This window comes from Schistocerca piceifrons, chromosome 7, assembly GCF_021461385.2.
Source record: "Schistocerca piceifrons isolate TAMUIC-IGC-003096 chromosome 7, iqSchPice1.1, whole genome shotgun sequence".
Lineage (NCBI taxonomy): Eukaryota > Metazoa > Arthropoda > Insecta > Orthoptera > Acrididae > Schistocerca > Schistocerca piceifrons.
In genome coordinates this window covers 438,363,731-438,386,909 of record NC_060144.1, presented here as the reverse complement: position 1 = coordinate 438,386,909, position 23,179 = coordinate 438,363,731, and the positions used below count along the sequence as shown (strand labels likewise).

General features: G+C 45.6%; 1 protein-coding gene across 4 annotated transcripts in view; it reads left to right on the top strand.

Moving 5' to 3' along the window:
• Positions 1-23,179, top strand: part of LOC124804745 (protein daughter of sevenless) — a 258,427-nt gene that overhangs the window by 217,292 nt on the left and 17,956 nt on the right. For all 4 annotated transcript variants that reach the window (XM_047265044.1, XM_047265042.1, XM_047265046.1 and 1 more), the window contains 2 exons: positions 6,918-7,081; positions 8,461-8,837. In XM_047265044.1, coding sequence (XP_047121000.1) covers positions 6,918-7,081; positions 8,461-8,837 — 541 coding nt within the window. The remainder of the gene's footprint in view (positions 1-6,917; positions 7,082-8,460; positions 8,838-23,179) is intronic.

Sequence of the window (23,179 nt, the reverse complement as noted above, 5' to 3'; positions counted from 1 at the left end):
ACTGCTTTTAGTTCTCCACGGCCCCAGGAGACGGGCATCCCACAGGGTTCTGTCTTGAGTGTCCTTCTTTTCCTCATTGCTATCGATGGACTTGTGGCCTCTGTCGGTCCCTTGGTCGCCCCTGCCCTGTATGTGGATGATTTCTGCATTTGGGTTAGTTCCTCCTCGATGCCATCTGCAGAACGGCAGCTCCAGGTGGCTATACGGCGTGCCTCTGCATGGACCCTCTCCCATGGGTTTCAATTCTCTCCTTTAAAATCGCGGGTGGTCCACTTCTGTCGCCGTACTACGGTCCACCCTGATCCAGAGCTCTATCTCGCTGCACAAAGATTGCCTGTGGTTCCACAGTTTCGTTTCCTAGGTCTTCTTTTCGACAACAAGCTCACTTGGCTGCCCCATATCAGACTCCTGAAGGTAGGATGTTTCCGTAAACTCAATGTCCTTCGCTTCCTTGCCCACTCCTCCTGGGGTGCGGACCGTTCCCTCCTCCTCCGTCTTTATCGTGCTCTAGTTCTGTCACGTTTGGACTATGGTTGTCAAGTTTATGGTTCAGCTGCTCCTTCCACGCTGCACGTGCTGGATCCAGTCCACCATCGTGGTATCCGTTTGGCCACCGGTGCCTTCCCTACTAGCCCTGTTGATAGTCTCCTGGTTGAAGCTGGGATCCCCCCCCTTTCTGTTCGGCGGTCCCAGCTTCTGGTGTCTTATGCCCTTACTATCCGTTCTTCTCCCGCTCATCCTTCCTATTCTATCCTATTCCCAGACCATGGACGTCGCCCGCCTGACTCCCGCCCTCAGGCGGGTTTACCGGTTGGGCTGCGCCTTGCGTCTCTTACCCGTGATTTTCGGCTTCCTTCTTTGTCCTGTCTTCCTCGCTCCCTCCCCTCCACCCCTCCTTGGTTAGTTCCTCGGCCTCGACTTCGGATGGATCTCCGCCGCGGACCGAAAGATTCCATCCCCCCGGTGGTGTTCCGTACCTTTTTCCGCCAAATTTTATGGGAGTTTCGGGATGCTGTTATTTTTTACACTGATGGCTCTAAATCTGCTGATCATGTTGGGTATGCCTTCACGTCCTCTGTTGGAACGGAAAATCATCTGCTGCCACCTACATGTGGGGTGTTTACTGCGGAATTGATGGCAATTTCCCGGGCCCTTACCTTTATTAAACAATCCCAACACAACCGCGTTTTGTTATGTACGGACTCGATGAGTGGCCTTCTTGCTATTGACCGGTGTTTTTCGCGCCATCCCTTGGTCTCTGCCATCCATGACCATCTCGCTGATCTTCACCGTGCTGCTTGTTCCATTGACTTCTTATGGGTCCCGGGCCATGTGGGTATCCCGGGTAATGAGCTCGCTGATCGTTTGGCTGGGGGAGCAGTTACTTACCCCCCATTTTCCGTAACCCCTCCTGCAGCGGATTTACGGCTTCACATCAAATCCCACTTTGCACAGTCATGGGCCAATTCTTGGGAGGCTACTCCACTGTCTAATAAACTTCGTGCCATTAAGGTGAATACAGGCCCATGGCGTTCTTCCTTTAGCCTCTCCCGCAAGGACTCGACCACACTGTGTCGTCTCCGCATTGGCCATACCAGGCTGACCCATGGTTTCCTTTTGCGTGATGAGCCACCCCCGCTATGTGGTTGTGGAGCCTTCCAGTCAGTGGCCCACATTTTGGTTGAATGCCCCCTTCTTTTGGCTCTGCGTGCTAAGTACAGACTCCCCCACACTTTACCTTTGATGTTGGCTGACGATTCCCGGATGGTCTCTCTGGTTCTAGGTTTCCTCCGGGAGAGTGGTTTTTATTCTCAGTTTTAAAGTTTTTAATCTCCCTCTGGTGTTGGGGCAGGGCGGTGAGTGTTTGGGTGTCTCCCACTGTAGGCAGTGTTCAGAGATTCCCGATTCACCTCCCTGACCGGAATCCTCTTTTCTTTCCCTTTTACTCTGTTTTTACCCCTTCTTTTTAAGGCTTGGTTAGTTTTTCTATTCCCATACGTACTTTCTGCATTATAGCAGTTGTACCTTTTAAGTCACAGGTGGTCTTGCCTATGCTGTTTCAGCATAGTGTTGGGTTCGTTCTCTTGCCAACTTCCCTCATTTGTTTTTACTAATGACAACATGACTGCCCTTTTACGTTTCCCCTTTATCCGTTTTATTTTTCTGACTATACTGAGATGTCCCGTTAGCAGAATGGAGTCTATTTGAAACAAGGGACTGATGACCTTGCTGTTTGGTCCCTTTAACCTCAAACAACCAACCAACCAACCATAAGGTATGGAATGAACCTGAATACTGCTTGGACGTGTGTCGTGTGACCAGATGGGCACTCGTAAAACATTTGTACAGTACAAAACTCAAACTTTGGGAGTTTAACATTCTATTCATGCATCAATCATATTTGTATGTGCAATACTTCAGAAACTCCTCAGGGAGTCACACCTAGTGATACGTGGCTGGCGACCACGGGGCCCTGAGCTGAGTCCTGACATTGCTTCCGCTTACTTATGCCAGGCTCCTCACTTTTATCTTTCCTATCTGGCCACCCTCGGCCAGCTCTTGTTCTTTTCCGACCCTGACGCTATTAGGTTGAAAGGAGGCAAAAAATCAAAACCAGAATTGGTACCTGGAATGTCAGAACTCTGCTACAAGCAGGAAAACTAGAAAACCTTAAAAGAGAGATGGAAAAGAATCATGTGGACCTCGTAGGAGTTGCTGAGGTAAGATGGAATGGACATGGAGAGTTGCAGTCAGATGAATATGTATTCTACTACTCAGGAGGAGAAGTAAAAGGAATTAATGGGGTAGGAATGATTATGACAAAGGAATTGGCTAAATGTGTGGAATATGTAGACTATGCAAATGACCGGGTTATTGGTGTGAGGCTGAAAGGAACACAAAAAGATTTACTGATTGTCCAGGTGTATATGCCAACTTCAGAACATGATAACCAAATTGTAGAGAATAATGGACGAAAATAAAAAATGCTGCAAAATAGTAATGGGAGACTGGAACGCCATTGTGGGAGAAGGGAAAGAGGGAAACATAGTAGGCAGTCATGGTCTTGGAAAGAGAAATGACAGAGGTGAATGGTTAATTGACTTCTGCAGGGAAAGGCAGCTGATAGCAGCAAACACATGGTTCAAGAACCATAACAGAAGGCTCTACACTTGGAAATCACCAGGGGATAAATACAGAAACCAAATCGATTTTATACTGGTAGAAGAAAGATACAGGAATGGAATCGAGAAGGTGCACACATTACCAGGTGCAGATATTAATAGTGACCACAACTTACTTATGGCAGAAATAGAAATAAGAATGAAAAAACTGAAAAAGGCGACAATGGTGAAGAAGTGGGATCTAGAGAAGATAAGATCCAACAAAGAACAAATTACAGAAATGCTGTCTCGGGACTTTCTAAACACATTACGAGACAAAGAAGCACCTGATAATGCCAACGAGTACTGGAATATGCTGAAAGAAGAAATCATTAAAGCAGGACAGCAAAATATAGGATATGTGAAAGGGAAAAGGTCAAAAAAACCATGGGTCACACAAGAAATGATTTCCAAGATGGAGGAGAGAAGAAAATTGAAAAACAAGAACACTGAAGATGCAAGAAAGGTTAAATAACGAACTGCAAAGAGAAACAGAGCAGGCTAGGAAAAAATGGCTAAAAGAGGAATGTGATGAAATTGAAGAACTGGACAGGAAGGGAAGATACGACTTACTATACAACAGAGTAAAGACTATGACATGGGAACAAAACACAGCAGGAAGTGCTACTATGGAAATTTTGAGTAAAGACGGAGAGGTAGTGTACAAAGATCGTGACGATGTCCTCCAGAGATGGGAAGAATATATAAAGAGCTATATGACACAGATAGCAAACCAGAAACTTTGGAACTTGAATCACACAACAGTGTAAGTGATGAAGAGAAAGGACCGACCATCATAATGGAAGAAGTAAAGTCTGCCATTGCTGCAATGAAAAATGGCAAAGCAGTAGTTACAGATACAATACCGGGAGAAATACTAAAATGCTTGAACCACAATGGAATAAGAGAAATATTGAGGTTATGTAATAAAATATATGACAGTGGTGAATGGCCTGAGGACTTTTTGACAACAGTAATGATTCCATTACCGAAAAAACAAGGAACCAAGAAATGCAGCGAGCACAGGACAATCAGCCTCATTTCACATGCAGCCAAAGTGATGTTAAGAATAATTAATAAAAGACTTGAAAAAGTAATAGAGGAGAATCTCGGCGAGGAGCAGTTTGGCTTAAGACAGAATACGGGCACCAGAGATGCAGTAGGGCTTCTACGAATTTTGGGAGAAAGGTTTATTGAAAAAGGAAGAGACCTATATATGTGCTTCATCGATTTAGAAAAGGCATTTGACAATGTGGTTTGGGACAAGCTGGCGTCTATTATGAGAGAAAAGAGAGTGGACTGGAAAACCAGAAGACTTATAAACTCATTATACCTTAGTCAAAAAGTTCCAGTTAAAGTGAGAGGAGAAAGTACAAACTGGATCAGACTAGGGAAAGGAGTAAGACAAGGATGCTGTTTATCACGTACTCTTTTCAACCTGTACTTGGAAAATATGATTGACCAATGCTCATTAGATGACAAAGGAGTAGAAATTGGTGGAAGAAGAGTAGGGTGCTTGAGATTTGCTGATGACAAGGTTCTTCTAGCCACAGGGGAAAAAGAATTACAGGCTTTGGTGGACACCATTGCAACTAACGGAAAAAAATATGGAATGAAAATTAACACAAATAAAACAAAAGTATGGGCAATAGGAGGAAATAAGGAAACAAAAATTGTGCTGAATGGAGAAACACTAGAACAGGTGCAAAATTTTAAGTATCTTGGAAGCAGGATAGACACCGACTGGAAGTGCACCACAGAAATTAAAACAAGGATAGCAATGGCAAAAGAGGCGTTTTATAAGAAAAGGAGAATCTTCTGCAGCGGTCTGGACAAAGAACTCAGAAAGAGACTCATAAAATGTCTTGTATGGAGTGTTCTTGTATATGGCGCTGAAACATGGACTAAGAGGAAAAAAGACAGAGAAAGGCTGGAGGCTTTTGAGATCTTGACATGGCGGAGGATGGAAAGAATAAGTTGGATGGACAGAGTAAAAAATGAAGAGGTACTGAGAAGAGTGGGAGAGAAAAGACAGTTACTAGATGTAATAAAGAGAAGAAAAAGAAATTGGATTGGGCATATATTAAGAAAGAATGACGGACTGATAAAAACAGTTTTAGAAGGTTATGTAGAAGGGAAAAGGAAGCGAGGAAGGAAGAGATTCCAGATATTGGATTACATGATGGACGGTACAACATACAGCAGCCTTAAGAAGGAAGCAATGGATCGCAGAAAATGGAGAGGCAAAGGACCTGCTAATATAGCAGATAACTGATGATGATGATGATGATGAATACTTCAGAAAATATAGAGCATCAAAACTCAACAAGTCATTTATAATAGCACTGTGTAGTTGGTGCTGGATTGCACAGTTAATTCAGTCTTCAGGGCCACATCCACCAACTGTGTCATTGGATGTGGTATGGAGGGACATGGGGTAAGCACACCACTCTCCCAGCCATTGTCACTTTTTGTTTCCTGGAGCCGCTACTACTAGCTCAGTTAGCTCCTCAGTTGCGTCATGAGACTAAGTGTACCCTTTTCCAGTCCTCCTATCAAGAAAGAATCCATGCCAATATCAGAAACTGAGCCTGAGTCCTCTGCACGGCAGACAGATATGCTAACATCTGCTAGAAATTTAAGTGTTAGGAAATGTTTTGAAGGGTAACTGTGTGGAGTGTAGCCTTATGTAGAAGGAAATGTGGTCAATAAATCAGTTTGGATGAGAAGAGAATTTAAGATTTTAAAACGTGGTATTACAGAAAATGATTAGATGGGTACACCAGATAACTAATGAAAAGTAGCGAATCATATTGAGGAGGAGAAAAAAAATCCTGTCCAACTTGACTAAATTACATCAGTGAATAGTAATCTGGTACTGGAGTGGTGTGCGTGTGTGTGTGTGTGTGTGTGTGTGTGTGAGGGGGATCAGAGGTAGGGGTAAAACCAAGGCTTGAATACCAAAATTTGAATGGATGTAAGGTGCAGTTGCAGTGTAGAGATGAAGAGACCTGTTGCAAGATAGACCACCCTATTATTAGACTGACTTAATGATGTGGGACAGCTGCATCAAACCAATCCTCAGATTGAAGACTAGGTAAAAAAAAGACATGTACACTGACCATATAATGAAGGCTTTCATAACCATATCTCTTAGTTACTCAGGAGTCTTCTAAGGTGTATGTCCTTGGTCCATGAATTTTTCGATTCCTGTGCAGGACATCTTCAGAGACTCACCAGAAACAGCACACTTTTTTGTGTATATATATATATATATATATATGGATGAAGAATTTGTACCCTGAAGTTCTAAAGCATGTCACCCGGTCACTTCTTCCAGTTAGTGTTTTCCACGTATCCTTTATTCACAGTTCTGTAAAGAACCTTCTAATTTTTTTTATTTTAACTTACTTTCCTGCATCCTTCTGTAACACGTATTCTTTCTCATTTTTTTTCCTAATTTTTCCACTGTTCATGATTCACCCTCATCAGTGTTTTATATTATACAATACAGTCATGTATATTTTAACCTAGTATGTAAATAAATCTAGGGTAGTTGACAGGCACTTGGAAAAGGTTAAAAGTTGCTCAACTTTTAAAAAAGTCATTCTCCAGAGCTCTCTCTCTCTCTCATTGATGTGTTTGGCACATTCATTCAATAAAGATTTTGTTTTAATTTCTACCCATTTAATTTTTGAATTCACTGTAATATAAGGCGTGTTTCACTGATAAGTGTTTTCTGTTCGTCATTTAAAGGTCACGGAACTACACGCAGCCTCCCATCTGTGAACTGGGAAACTTTTCCCAGTAGTGCAGAAGCCGATACAATGAGTCTGCCCAGAACAACTCGCCCATCAGACAGTTCAACAGAGGGGGATGTTGGTTCATGGAGTGTTGTTCGCCGCTTTGGTCGTCTAACTGTAAGGGTCTCTCTTTTTTCTTTCTTTCTTTCTTTCTTTCTTTCTTCTTCTTCTTCTTCTTCTTCTTCTTCTTTTTTTTTTTTTTTTTTTAAATAATAATCTAGACAAACATTTTAGTTCCTGGAGTGAAGTAACACAATAAATTAGTAGGACAAGAAAGTAAGTAGAACAAAAACAGTGACAAAAACATTATGAGGCATATGGCTTACAGTAAAATATTTGCCGAAGTGAGTAACTGCTTAAATGTCAGCGGGTCGTGGTTACCATTGCTATATTGTATTGTATTGAACTGGAGACCTAGAAATGACGGAGATGCTCCATCCCCACCGTAGCCCTCAGTGGTTCACAACCCCACAACAAGCTACAGCAGTCGGCTCACCCCACTGCCACCCCACACCGAATACCAAGAGTTATTGTATGGTTCAGCTCCCAGTAGTGTCTAGAATGATTAATAGCAGTTTTTTCTCACACAGCATATATACAGCTCTAATATGTGCTACTACAATTGTCGTCTACGTATGTTTAAGAATAAGTGATAGATGCCAATAATATAAACTTCAGAACACACATAATAACACAGTAAAGTGTACTGGATGTTCATTTTTATACCTAAATCAAATAACTCCATAAATCTCCCACACAACTAGATAGATGCTGTTAGAACTGGTTTTGCTGTCAAAGTTGCCCAGAGATGGAACACACTTTGCTAAAAAAAATGTAATTCATTCAGTATGTATTTCATTAGAGCAGACAGGTGGTAAGACAGTTGGGACACATCTGAATGTTAAAATGCCCTAAATTAACAGAGGCAGTCAGAATGGAAAACTGAAGTAGCCAGTGTAAGGAAATGCTACTTTTCCTTTAATTTTAAAATTGCTAGCCATAACATTTTAGCAAGGAACGGTCTGTGAAATCAAGGCTTACATCATCTCACAAAAAAGTTGATCTTGACCACTAAGACCCACTGTATACCAGATAATCAACTTTGATGATGTTGGTAAATGCACAAACATGTTGTACGAAGTGCCACAACCTTATACATGATAAACTTTGTATTAGAAAACTGAATACACATCTTGCACCATAAAGATAAACTATAATAATATGAATCCAAATAATACCAACCTGAAGAACGAAACTTGAGGGGGACATGTCAAAGATGTTAATAACAGTAGCTGATGTGGGGAAAAAATCATATAGTAATTCAGTTTTCCAAGGATTCCAAAAATAAATTGAAAAAGCTTTATATTATTGAAAGTACAAAGGTTTGATTGGTAACAATGTAATTTGTGTGTCACTAGCCAATGTGGCAATACGTAATTAATAGGTTTTATGCACTGAAAAATACAATGTCTAAAAATTGTGCTCTTCTTTTCCAGGTAGTTGATAGTGATATACCACCTCCTGCACCACCTCGACCACCTAAGCCATCTCACCTTACATCAGTAGACAACAGTGCTGGGCCGAGTTACATGAATTTGGACAATATTTCCAGTCAGAGCACAGGATCGACAGTAGTTAACAGTGACAAGGGTTCCCAGGAGCCTCCGTCACCTGTGTCACCACCTCATACTGATGTCATTGTTGTAACAGACGACATGTATGACTTTCCAAGGTCGCATCAGTATCCAGTTACAGCAGGATTAGTGTCTGGAGGTGAAGCTGATGGGACTGGTTCTCTCTCTCGGATGCCTTCTCTGTCAAGGCACTGTTACAGCAATGCTGCTCCTGTACAAGTAAATGGAGATGTTTTTAGGTATGAGAGTGTTTTTTTAAAGTGCCGATAGATAATTTCTTTGCCTTTTATAGTTTGTTTGAACTCGCAGAAGAAGAATAAAAAAATGTAGTGTGTTCCAGAAGAGCCCCCTAAATTGCAAGGAAAATATTGGTGGTTGTTTTTGCTTTGACCTGTCAAGAAGACACATCTTCCTCCTCCACATCCCCACTTATGTGTGACTAGTATCTGTAAACATCTCTCATAGTTGCTGCAGTATTCAGTGTGTTCAAACTTTGTCAGTTTGACTGTACGTACTAGATGCTGGCTGGTGTAACCTGCAGTAAGAATAGAAAATACAGTTTATACTTAAAACTGAGCTGGAAGATACAGTGGTGTTGGAAGCAAAGTGTATTTAAGAAAGAACATTCATGTTATTGGTTTACATGTACTACAAAAAACTTAAGATTTATTTTGAGAGAATTGTGTATACAATTTGCTTACTGTTCAAGCTATATCACATCTGAGTTAGAACTCAAGCTTTTGAAGATATTATTCATTTTGTCCACGAGGAGATGACATAGCTGAGAACGAAATGTGTTGATCTGGCTTATTATTCGAGCAGTGATGTCACCTGGTTTCCTGTGGGCAATATTACAGGGCCAGAAGAGAACAGAACGCCTACATCACCACCACATAGTTTGAAATTGGTTTTTAATTTGAATTCCTTGTGAACGCTCAGTTTCTAGTGCCTGATTATAGATACTAATAAAGAGATAGAGGGGCTGGCCAGTACTTACCTCAGCTCAGTACAGCCAATAGATACACAAAACAGAATAGAAAATTTACATTCCTAGCTTTCAGAACTTTGTTCCTTCATCAGGGAGGAGAGAGGGGAAAAAAGGAAAGAAGGGAAAGTGGTTTCAGTTATTCACAACCCAGGTTATGAAGCAACAGGGAAAGGTAAACAGGGAGGGTAGTAAGGATGGAGGCATGGTTGTCAGAGGGAAGATAAAGATATTCTACTGTAAGTACTGTGCCAGCTTCAAACCAAAGAGGATGCATACAGAAGTAAAGAGGTATATAGTATAAAGATAAACACAACTATGTAGGAAGAAAAGATGCGTGAATGGCTAAAGAGGAGAGGGAAAAAGGAGAAGACTGAAGTGTAAATGGGAGTGAGGTTGGTTAACATAGGTTCAGTCTAGGGGGATGGCGGGATGAAAGGATGTGTTGGAGTGCAAGTTCCCATCTCCGCAGTTCCGAGGGACTGGTGTTGGGTGGGAGAAAGCAAATGGCACGTACGTTGTAGCACGTTCCTAGGTCACTAGAATTATGCTGGATGGCATGCTCTGCTACTGGGTATTGGACATCTCCTAGGCGGACAGTTCATCTGTGCCCGTTCATGCGCTCAGCCAGTTTAGTTGTCGTCATACCAATGTAAAAGGCTATGCAGTGAAGGCATGTCAGCTGATAAATGACATGTGTTGTTTCACATGTGACCCTGCCTTGAATTGTGTACGTTTTACCAGTAGTGGGGCTGGAGTAGGTGGTTGTGGGGGGGATGCATGGGGCAGGTTTTGCAGCGGGGTCGGTTACAGGGGTAGGAACCGCAGGGTAGAGAAGGTGGTCTGGGAATATTGTAGGGTTTGACAAGGATGTTACGGAGGTTGGGGGGGGGGGGGGGGGGGCGACGAAAGGCAACTCTGCGTGGTGTGGGGAGAATATTGTCAAGGGATGATCTCATTTCAGGGCTTGACTTGAGAAAGTCATATCCCTGGCAGAGTAATTTTTTGATGTATTCGAGGCCAGGATAATATTGGGTGACAAGGGGGATACTTCTGTGTGGTGTGGGGGTAGGAACATTGTTGTTGGACAGGGAGGAATGTATTGCTCGGGAGATCTGTTTGTGGACAAGGTCTGCAGGATAGTTGCGGGAGAGGAAAGCACTGGTCAGGTTATTGGTGTAATTGTTGAGGGATTTGTCACTGGAGCAGCTAGTTTGCCACGAATACCTAGGCTGTAGGGAAGGGAGCGTTTGATGTGGAATGGATGGCAGCTGTCAAAGTGAATGTACTGTTGTTTGTTTGTGGGTTTGATGTGGACAGAGGTGTGGATGTGAGCTTCAACAAGATGAAGGTCAACATCCAGGAAGGTGGCTTGAGTTTTGGAGAAGGACCAGGTGAAATTTAGATTTGAAAAGGAGTTGAGGTTATTGAGGAAATTAAGGAATTTTCTGTTTTGTGTATCTATCGGCTGTACTGAGCTGAGGTAAGTACTGGCCAGCCCCTCTATCTCTTTATTAGTATTTGTTTCACATCTAAATATGAGATTTTCCATTAATCATTTTGATTAGATTGTAGCTAAGATTATAACCAGTCTTGCTGAATTCAATGGTGGACATAACAAATATCTGACACTTGTTATATTACAGTCCTAGTAAGTGGTTACTTCAAGGAGATTCTATGTCCTTTCATAAGACTATTCTACTAAAACTGACTTTCCCAAGTTTCTCAACTTCATGTGACATACGTGTGCATCACCATTTTGACAGGGTGTGATTATTTGCCCTTCATAATTTTCACTACATTCACAAAGCAACATTGTAAATACCAGGAACACCAAAAATGAGGCTGTCTTTTATTGAACAAAATGTTTCTTTAATTTTCCGCTGTGTGCAGAACTCTGGTCTGTATGGTATCTGCTCAACATGTATTATAGTTTTCTTAAGGTTGTTCCACAAAATGTCGTCCTTCATAACTGACTCATGTGGAGGGTCTGGGTTTGATTCCCAATAGTGCCAGGGATTTTTCCTTGTTGGGAGGACTGGTACGGGGTGCACTCGGCCTTTTGGGGCCAACTGAGGACTACTCAACCAATTAGTAGAGGTTCCTGGGTCAAGAAACCTGACACGGACAGGGAGAGTGATGTGCTTACTGTGTCTCGCTTTATGCCACATTTACTGATGCCATTGATAGATGATGTGGTGCTCAGTCAGGCCCAGTTAGCTTGTCTAGGGCCAGAATGCAGAACTTTTTTCTTACTTCACAATGTGTAAGGCATGCCTGTCGACTCTTCTCTTTCTTTTTGCACTGCATTACTAGGTTTCGGCCTCCATTTACTAATGAATGCTGATTTAATTTGATGCGGTTTATATAACTTCATTCTGCAAACGTGTTCCAGATGCTTTAATTAGAAAATCCTAGGAAGTTCTGGTCTTACGTTAAATCAGTAAGTGGCTCGAAACAGCATATCCAGACACTCCGGGCTGCCCCCCCTGCGGGTCCGGGGTAAGAATAGGTCCGAGGTATTCCTGCCTGTCGTAAGAGGCGACTAAAAGGAGTTTCAACCGTTTCGGCCTTCTATGTGATGGTCCCCCTTGGGGTTTGACCTCGATTTTTCAAAATTCTACAGAAGTACGAGCCTTTTGGGGAAGGACGCCTTACATGGTGTACCACTGGTCCTAAGTGCACTAAGACCTTGGCACTCAGCATTGCACCGGCGTTGTAACCATACCCACTATTCCTCAAATTGGGCCTAAACGCCTGATGGGTTGTCCAAGTTACGCCCATAGTGCATCTCCATCTGCACCAGCGATCATGATGGACTTTCCATGGCACCAGAAATCCAGCACGGTAGCCAGCCCGTTGTGGTGGGGTCGTCATGTACCCTCTAGGTTGTAGCCCCCTGACAACACAGGGATCGTACTGCCGATACCTGAGCTGCACCCTCCCCACGTTGGCCAAGGAGTAGATGCCCGTCTCCTTGGGGCATCAGGACTCCCGGCAATGGTCATCCTGCCAGGTGGCCCTTGCTGCGGCTGGGTGGCGCCCGTGGGGAGAGCCCCTGGTCGGAATGGGTGGTATCGGGGCGGACGTTTCGCAGATGAAACGTCAACACGTATCAGGTCGCTCTGCGGCCGAGTCTTTCAAAAGAAAAGGTACCGTTTCTAGTTCTGGTTCTCCTGCCCTTTCCCCCTTGGCCACTCCATGGGAGGAGGGACAGGCCCGCCGGCTTGGGGCGAAGTACTTCCCCCGCTATTTGGTCTGTTCTCGAACCGATGGGGGGACGTTCGCCACCTCCAAGCCCATGTTCTTTGTTCAGCACATTGAGGACGTCTTCGGGGAAATCGAGACTCTCAGCAAGATGCGATCAGGGTCCGTTCTTATCAAGACCACCTCTGCCACACAGTCGGCGACACTCCAGGCGTGCGACCGCCCAGGGGACATCCCAGTATCCATTGTCCCACATCTGGCACTAAATAGGACGCAGGGGGTTATTTTTCATCGTGACCTCCTGCTACAATCTGATGAGGAGCTCAGGGCCAACCTGGAGCGCCGCGGCGTGCATTTCGTCCGGCGAGTCCAGCGCGGCCCCAAAGACCGTCGATCGACACCGGGGCCTTTATCCTCGCCTTCGAGGGGGACGTTCTCCCGGAGAAGGTAAAGGTGATGTGCTACCGGTGCGACATGCGACCTTACGTCCCGCCTCCTATGCGCTGTTTTAGGTGTTTGCGCTTTGGGCACATGTCGTCCCGGTGTGAGGCTGAGCCCCTTTGTGGCGATTGTGGACGTCCTCTTCGTGAGGAACATACTTGCACCCCACCACCTCGGTGCATTAATTGTCCTGGCATCCACTCGCCTAGATCCTCAGACTGCCCCCCCTATCAGAAGGAGAAGAAGATACAAGAAATCAAAACTTTGGATCGGCTCTCTTATTCTGAGGCCAGGAAGAAGTATGACCGCCTTCATCCCGTGTCACTGACCATTTCGTTTGCCTCAGTTGTGTCCACTCCTTCCGCGGTATCCTCACCCCTATCCTGTCCCCGCTCCGCCTCCTCTGCCCATCAGGGGGCTCTGCCTCCGCCTCCCAAATCCCTCCCTTCCAAATCCTCCTCCCCCGTGGCCCCCACCCTCTCTGCCCCAGGGGCCACCCTTCCTCCTCCTCCTCCTCCCCCCACGCCACCTGAGAAGCGATCCTCTTCTCAGGCGTCCATCGGGGAAACGTTCCGGACCCCAGCTTCCGAGGTCCGGCGTTCCAAAACGGACCCCGCGCGTGGGGACCTTCTTCGGGTCCAGCCCACCATCCCTGTGCCTCCTCGGCCTTCCAAGAAGGCCTCCAAGAAGAAGTCTCTATCCCCCTCTCCACCCCGGTGCGTTTCGTCTGACGCTTCATCCGTGAGTCGCTGCTCCCAGCCGTCCTCAGTTTCGCCGGGATGCTCTGCTGCCAGGCGCTCCGCCGGCCTTTCGTCGGCAAATGATGCAGCCCCTCCTACACAATCAGGGACAGCGGCCGCAGCTGGCGACGAGTCGATGGAACCGGATCCGCCTCCCGTCGGTTGTAGCGTTGTTCCCTCGCAACCTGGCCCTCCGCGGCCATCGAGGTGACCAGCTCTTCCCCGTCTCGTTCCCCCAACTTTTTGACTAGCAATGGCGTTGTTTCATTGGAACATAAGAGGTATTCGATCTAATCGGGAGGAATTACAACTGCTCCTCCGCCTGCACTGTCCGCTCGTCCTTGGTCTCCAGGAAACCAAGTTGCGCCCGACTGACCGTATTGCCTTTTCCCACTATACCTCGGAGCGGTATGACCTCACCCCTGTGGACGGTATCCCAGCTCATGGTGGGGTCATGTTGCTCGTTCGAGACGATGTCTATTACCATCCCATCCCATTGACCACCCCACTCCAAGCAATAGCTATCCGCATTACTCTTTCTGCTTTTACTTTTTCAGTTTGTACCATCTACACTCCTCCGTCATCTGCTGTTAGTCGGGCTGACATGATGCACCTGATCGATCAGCTTCCCCCGCCGTTCTTATTGTTTGGCGACTTCAATGCCCATCATCCCCTTTGGGGCTCTCCTGCATCCTGTCAAAGAGGCTCACTCTTGGCGGATGTCTTCAACCATCTCAATCTTGTCTGCCTCAATACCGGCGCCCCGACTTTCCTCTCGGACTCTACTCATACCTACTCCCACTTGGACCTCTCGATCTGTTCTACCACTCTTGCCCGTCGGTTCGAGTGGTATGTCCTTTCTGACACCTATTCGAGCGACCACTTCCCCTGTGTCGTTCGTCTCCTGCACCACACCCCATCCCCACGTCCTTCGAGCTGGAACATACTGAAAGCTGACTGGGGACTTTACTCCTCCCTGGCGACCTTTCCGGACCACGATTTTCCCAGTTGTGACAGTCAGGTCGAATACCTCACGGCTGTTATTATCAATGCTGCTGAACGTTCCATACCTCGTACTACTTCTTCTTCACGTCGCGTTTCCGTCCCCTGGTGGAACGAGGCTTGTAGGGACGCTATCCGTGCTCGACGACGTGCTTTACGCACCTTTCGCCGCCATCCTACGTTGGCGAATTGTATTGAATACAAACGACTCCGAGCGCAATGCCTTAGAGTCATCAAAGACAGCAAAAAAGCTTGTTGGGCCTCTTTCACGAGCTCCTTTACCGGTTTTACTCCCTCTTCCGTCGTTTGGGGTAGCCTGCGCCGGCTGTCGGGCATTAAGGCCCACTCCTCTGTACCTGGCCTGACGTCAGGTAATGAGGTCCTTGTTGATCCTGTGGCTGTCTCCAACGCCTTTGGCCGCTTTTTCGCGGAGGTTTCAAGCTCCGCCCATTACCATCTTGCCTTCCTTCCCAGGAAAGAGGCAGACGAGGCTCAGCGACCTTCCTTCCACTCGCTGAATCTGGAAACTTACAATGCCCCCTTTACTATGCGGGAACTCGAACGTGCGCTTGCACTGTCCCGGTCCTCTGCTCCGGGGCCAGATGCCATTCACGTTCAGATGCTGGCACACCTTTCTCTGGCGGGCAAAAGCTTCCTTCTTCGTACCTACAATCGCGTCTGGACCGAAGGTCAAGTCCCCATGCGTTGGCGTGACGCCGTTGTTGTTCCTATACCCAAACCCGGGAAGGATAGACACCTTCCTTCTAGTTACCGCCCCATTTCTCTTACAAGCTGTGTCTGTAAGGTGATGGAGCGCATGGTTAATGCTCGGTTAGTTTGGATTCTTGAATCTCGACGACTACTTACTAATGTCCAATGTGGCTTTCGTCGCCGCCGCTCCGCTGTTGACCACCTTGTGACCTTGTCGACATTCATCATGAACAACTTTTTGCGAAGGCGCCAAACGGTAGCCGTGTTCTTCGACTTGGAGAAGGCTTATGATACCTGTTGGAGAGGAGGTATCTTCCGCACTATGCACAAGTGGGGCCTACGCAGTCGTCTGCCCCTTTTTATTGATTCCTTTTTAACGGATCGAAAGTTTAGGGTACGTGTGGGTTCCGTATTGTCCGACGTCTTCCTCCAGGAGAACGGAGTGCCTCAGGGCTCCGTCTTGAGCGTAGCCCTTTTTGCCATCGCGATCAATCCAATTATGGATTGCATTCCACCTAATGTCTCAGGCTCTCTCTTTGTCGATGACTTCGCGATCTACTGCAGTGCCCAGAGAACATGCCTCCTGGAGCGCTGCCTTCAGCGTTGTCTAGACAGCCTCTACTCATGGAGCGTGGCAAATGGCTTCCGGTTCTCTGAAGAGAAGACGGTTTGTATCAACTTTTGGTGATATAAAGCGTTCCTTCCGCCATCCTTACATCTCGGTCCCGTTGTTCTCCCATTCGTGGACACAACTAAGTTTCTAGGGCTCACGTTGGACCGGAAACTGTGTTGGTCTCCACATGTCTCTTATTTGGCGGCCCGTTGTACACGTTCCCTTAATGTCCTCAGAGTTCTTAGCGGTTCATCTTGGGGAGCGGATCGCACTGTCCTGCTTCGCTTGTATCGGTCCATAGTCCGATCGAAGCTGGATTATGGGAGCTTCGTCTACTCGTCCGCTCGGCCATCCCTCTTACGCCGGCTCAACTCCATCCACCATCGGGGGATACGTCTTGCGACCGGAGCCTTCTACACTAGTCCTGTCGAGAGTCTTTATGCTGAAGCTGCCGAGTTACCATTGACCTACCGGCGCGACGTACTGCTGTGTCGGTATGCCTGCCGGCTGTTGTCTATGCCCGACCACCCCTCTTACAAGTCCTTCTTCGCCGATTCTCTCGACCGTCAGTACGGGTTGTATGTGTCTGCCCTGCTGCCCCCCGGAGTCAGCTTCCATTGCCTGCTTCGACAATTGGATTTTGCCCTCCCTACCACCATCAGAGAGGGTGAGAGCCCGACACCACCTTGGCTCCAGGCTCCGGTTCGTATTTATCTCGACCTCAGCTCACTCCCGAAGGAGGGTACTCCGGCTGCAGTGTGTTGCTCACGGTTTGTCGAACTTCGTGCTCGACTTGCCGGTCACACCTTTATTTACACCGATGGCTCCAAAACTGACGATGGTGTCGGCTGTGCCTTTGTCGTCGGGGCCGCCGACTTTAAATACCGGCTCCTTGACCAATGTTCCAGCTTTACGGCCGAGCTTTTTGCTCTCTATCAGGCTGTTCAGTATGCCCGCCGCCACCGCCATTCATCGTATGTACTCTGCACTGACTCACTCAGTGCTCTTCAGAGCCTTGGGGCTGCCTATCCGGTCCATCCCTTGATTCAACGGATACAGCAGTACCTCCATTCTTTCGCTGATAATGGCGGTTCTGTCAGCTTTCTGTGGGTTCCCGGACATGTAGGAGTGCCTGGGAATGAGGCTGCGGATGCTGCAGCCAAGGCTGCAGTCCTCCAGCCTCGGCCAGCCTCCCATTGTGTCCCGTCATCTGACGTTTGTGGGGATGTATGTAAGAGGCTTGTGTCCTTGTGGTGGGATGCTTGGTCATCCCTCCAAGGAAACAAGCTCCGGGCAATAAAACCGCTCCCAACTGCTTGGACAACTTCCTCCCGACCATCTCGGCGCGAGGAGGTCCTTCTGACCAGGTTGTGGATTGGGCATTGCCGGTTTAGCCACCGCTACCTGCTCTCCGGTGACCCAGCCCCGCAGTGCCCTTGTGGTCAGGCATTAACGGTGCGCCATGTTTTATTGTCGTGTCCCCGTTTTAGTCAATTTCGTGTTGTCCTGTCCCTGCCATCTACCTTACTGGATGTTTTAGCTGATGACGCTCGAGCAGCTGCTCGTATTCTGCGTTTTATAACTTTAACTGGCTTGACCAAAGACATTTAACCTTTTTATTTATTTAATCTGCATCTTTGTCAGGTCCTTCTGATGTCCCCCCATCCCCTTGAGTTTTAGCAGATTCCTTGTGCTCTAACACCAGTGACTGGGCGCTAATGACCTCAGCAGTTGAGCGCCCTTAAACCCTACCCAAAAAAAAAAAAAAAAAAAAAAAAAAAAAAAAAAAAAAACTCCGGGCTGCTGATGGCATTGAAACAGAGGATGACACGCGTAAAGCTGAAATACTAAACACCTTTTTCCAAAGCTGTTTCACAGAGGAAGACCGCACTGCAGGTCCTTCTCTAAATCCTCGCACAAACGAAAAAATGGCTGACATCGAAATAAGTGTCAAAGGAATAGAAAAGCAACTGGAATCACTCAACAGAGGAAAGTCCACTGGACCTGACGGGATACCAATTCGATTCTACACAGAGTACGCGAAAGAACTTGCCCCCTTCTAACAGCCGTGTACCGCAAGTCTCTAGAGGAACAGAAGGTTCCAAATGATTGGAAAAGAGCACAGGTAGTCCCAGTCTTCAAGAAGGGTCGTCGAGCAGATGCGCAAAACTATAGACCTATATCTCTGATGTCAATCTGTTGTAGAATTTTAGAACATGTTTTTTGCTTGAATATCATGTCATTTTTGGAAACCCAGAATCTACTATGTAGGAATCAACATGGATTCCGGAAACAGCGATCGTGTGAGACCCAACTCGATTTATTTGTTCATGAGACCCAGAAAATATTAGATACAGGCTCCCAGGTAGATGCTATTTTTCTTGACTTCCAGAAGGCGTTCGATACAGTTCCGCACTGTCGCCTGATAAACAAAGTAAGAGCCTACGGAATATCAGACCAGCTGTGTGGCTGGATTGAAGAGTTTTTAGCAAACAGAACACAGCATGTTGTTATCAATGGAGAGACGTCTACAGACGTTACAGTAACCTCTGACGTGCTACAGGGGAGTGTTATGGGACCATTGCTTTTCACAATATATATAAATGACCTAGTAGATAGTGTCGGAAGTTCCATGCGGCTTTTCGCGGATGATGCTGTAGTATACAGAGAAGTTGCAGCATTAGAAAATTGTAGCGAAGTGCAGGAAGACCTGCAGCGGATAGGCACTTGGTGCAGGGAGTGGCAACTGACCCTTAACATAGATAAATGTAATGTATTGCGAATACATAGAAAGAAGGATCCTTTATTGTATGATTATATGATAGCGGAACAAACTCTCGTAGCAGTTACTTCTGTAAAATAACTGGCAGTATGCGTGCGGAACGACTTGAAGTGGAATGATCATATAAAATTAATTGTTGGTAAGGCGGGTACCAGGTTGAGATTCATTGGGAGAGTCCTTAGAAAATGTAGTCCATCAACAAAGGAGGTGGCTTACAAAACATTCGTTCGACCTATACTTGAGCATTGCTCATCAGTGTGGGATCCGTACCAGATCGGGTTGACAGAGGAGATAGAGAAGATCCAAAGAAGAGCGGCGCGTTTCGTCACAGGGTTATTTGGTAACCGTGATAGCGTTATGGAGATGTTTAACAAACTCAAGTGGCAGACTCTGCAAGAGAGGCGCTCTGCATCGCGGTGTAGCTTGCTCGCCAGGTTTCGAGAGGGTGCGTTTCCGGATGAGGTATCGAATATATTACTTCCCCCTACTTATACCTCCCGAGGAGATCACGAATGTAAAATTAGAGAGATTCGAGCGCGCACGGAGGCTTTCAGACAGTCATTCTTCCCGCGAACCATACGCGACTGGAACAGGAAAGGGAGGTAATGACAGTGGCACGTAAAGTGCCCTCTGCCACACACCGTTGGGTGGCTTGTGGAGTATAAATGTAGATGTAGAAATGTAGCATTCACAAAGAATTTTAATTCCTTCCAACCTGTAATTCAGGTCCAAGGGGATACAGGGGCAGGGAGTCTGCACTCACTTCAGAGTCCATTTCCCATATCGGTGCATGCAAGTACTGCTCCAGGTGATGTCACTTGATCCATAGTAAGGCAGACCACTGCTATATGAGATGCACAGTAGTCCCAGCAGTTAGTTTTCCTGATGATGCAGGATGTGAATATCCTTGAAAGCTTGGGCTTTAATTCACACATGATGCAACTTGAGCACAAAGAATTTTATACGCAAGTGCTGCTGCAGGAGACAGCGAACCCTCTCCATGCATAATGTTACATGGTGTCATATCCAGTGTCCTTAAAAGGGACTTAAAATAACAACATAAATTATTAAAGATTTTATCCAAGCAGTGTATTAATAACTGTAAAATACCTGGTCAATAATTTTAAAGAGATAGGTGAGAGTTAAAAACCTAATTTACATGAATTTTACTATTGCAAGCTTGTTGTAAAGATCTACTTGCTATGTTGAATGTGAGACATAAAATGGAATGGTCCAGCAATAAATGGTTGTTTACAAACATTGTTTTGAGATAGCATCAGCAAGGACAAAAAAGAATAGACTCCAGATTGAATGTTTCACTTTGCCACAGAATAAATAGTGCAGTGAAACTCACTAATGTTGCAAAACGGTGTACTATAATGGGACATGAGCCTGGACCAGCATCTCTGGCAAGCAACCAAAATGATGGAGTAGTTGAAATGCTGGACTCATATTTGAGAGGAATAGGTCCAGATCCCTGAGAAACCATCTGGTTAAAGGTTTCCTGGATTGTTTATGTGAAAAACCAAATCCCTGTACCATTATTATGCTACCCCAGATTCTACTCAGCTTCTAATATCCTTATCATCATAGGCAAGGTAGTCGTATTATCCTTCTCTTTTGTTTTCCTTTTGTGGATATTGTTCTTACCAAAGATCTGTACAAGCATACCTCATAGTTAAACTTTAAGTTTTCATCTGTCAGTGACACACTCCTTCTTTGGTGGACCTTTCTCTTAGAGAGCTGATATGGTAATGACAGCTTAGCTATAGTCTAAAGGTAGTTTCAACAAGCAATATTTCACTCTGCAGTGGACTGTAGCTGTAATGAAAGTAATAGAGTAATACTGGTCATGAGACCCATGAAAAACAATGGTTGAGGTTCAGCCACACACAATTCTAATCTGTTAGGAAGTTTAATTGATGAGTAAATGCATTAGTGTTGTTGTTATGGCAGAGTGAGTTTCACTTTTGCATTGCAGGTGTGGGGTAGGGTGCGTAACAACATCACATCTGATCTGCTTAGCTTTTCAATGTATGGCAAGTCATGCTATTTGATGATGTAGTGGTGACAAACTGGAAGTAAAGTTTTTTGCATCTCTGTCATGTAATCCAGTAGACTCTGTCATCCACATCTGTTCAGTTTTGCTTGATTAAGTATGTTTTGGAGGTAAATAATAAAGCTATTGGAGCAAAACAAATATGAGAAAATTAGGGTTCATCATTAGGCAGTATTTTAGTGATGAACTTGGCCTTGTAACTTAAATTTCAGTATGACTGTTTCTTCTCATGTTTATTCTAGCTTGAAAGAGAGAATTGAAATGCACTGTTCAGGGTACACAAGTTACAAACATTGGATTTTATTTTGAATCCTTACCATCCAGCAGATATTTCAGAGACTCTGAAACATCTTGGAAATACTGTAAGCAAATTCATCACCATGACAGCAAAGTTGTCCAACTAGATCGTGTCCATAATATGTCTCTTTGCTCTATACAACTACCTGTTTCAGTAGCTTCACATCCAAAATATCCTACGGTTACCTTAAGATTCAAAGTATTGATGTGTCGACAGAAGTGCCGACACAGTGTGGTTTGAGGAGACCGAAATACACGCTATAAGCTCACGCAGATGGGCGTGAGGTCTGAAACAGGATACTTAATGAATGCTATAAAGAAAAGTACGTACCTGCTGGAATACTTAACTTTAATCCATCCTTTGTGTACATCGTTCTTGATGATACAGGGTGTTTCAAAAATGACCGGTATATTTGAAACGGCAATAAAAACCAAATGAGCAGCGATAGAAATACACCGTTTGTTGCAATATGCTTGGGACAACAGTACATTTTCAGGCAGACAAACTTTCGAAATTACAGTAGTTACAATTTTCAACAACAGATGGTGCTGCAAGTGATGTGAAAGATATAGAAGACAACGCAGTCTGTGGGTGTGCCATTCTGTACGTCGTCTTTCTGCTGTAAGCGTGTGCTGTTCACAACGTGAAAGTGTGCTGTAGACAACATGGTTTATTCCTTAGAACAGAGGATTTTTCTGGTGTTGGAATTCCACCGCCTAGAACACAGTGCTGTTGCAACAAGACGAAGTTTTCAACGGAGGTTTAATGTAACCAAAGGACTGAAAAGCGATACAATAAAAGATCTGTTTGAAAAATTTCAACGGACTGGGAACGTGACGGATGAACGTGCTGGAAAGGTAGGGTGACGCACAGCTAGTGCAGCAGGTGATCCAACAGCGGCCTCGGGTTTCCGTTCGCCGTGTTGCAGCTGCGGTCCAAATGACGCCAACGTCCATGTATCGTCTCATGCGCCAGAGTTTGCACCTCTATCCATACAAAATTCAAACGCGGCAACCCCTCAGCGCCGCTACCATTGCTGCACGAGAGACATTCGCTAACGATATAGTGCACAGGATTGATGACGGCGATATGCATGTGGGCAGCATTTGGTTTACTGACGAAGCTTATTTTTACCTGGACGGCTTCGTCAATAAACAGAACTGGCGCATATGGGGAACCGGAAAGCCCCATGTTGCAGTCCCATCGTCCCTGCATCCTCAAAAAGTACTGGTCTGGGCCGCCATTTCTTCCAAAAGAATCATTGGCCCATTTTTCAGATCCGAAACGATTACTGCATCGCGCTATCTGGACATTCTTCGTGAATTTGTGGCGGTACAAACTGCCTTAGACGACACTGCGAACACCTCGTGGTTTATGCAAGATGGTGCCTGGCCACATCGCACGGCCGACGTCTTTAATTTCCTGAATGAATATTTCGATGATCGTGTGATTGCTTTGGGCTATCCGAAACATACAGGAGGCTGCGTGGATTGGCCTCCCTATTCGCCAGAAATGAACCCCTGTGACTTCTTTCTGTGGGGACACTTGAAAGACCAGGTGTACCGCCAGAATCCAGAAACAATTGAACAGCTGAAGCAGTACACCTCATCTGCATGTGCAGCCATTCCGCCAGACACGTTGTCAAAGGTTTCGGGTAATTTCATTCAGAGACTACGCCATATTTTTGCTACGCATGGTGGATATGTGGAAAATATCGTACTATAGAGGTTCCCAGACCGCAGC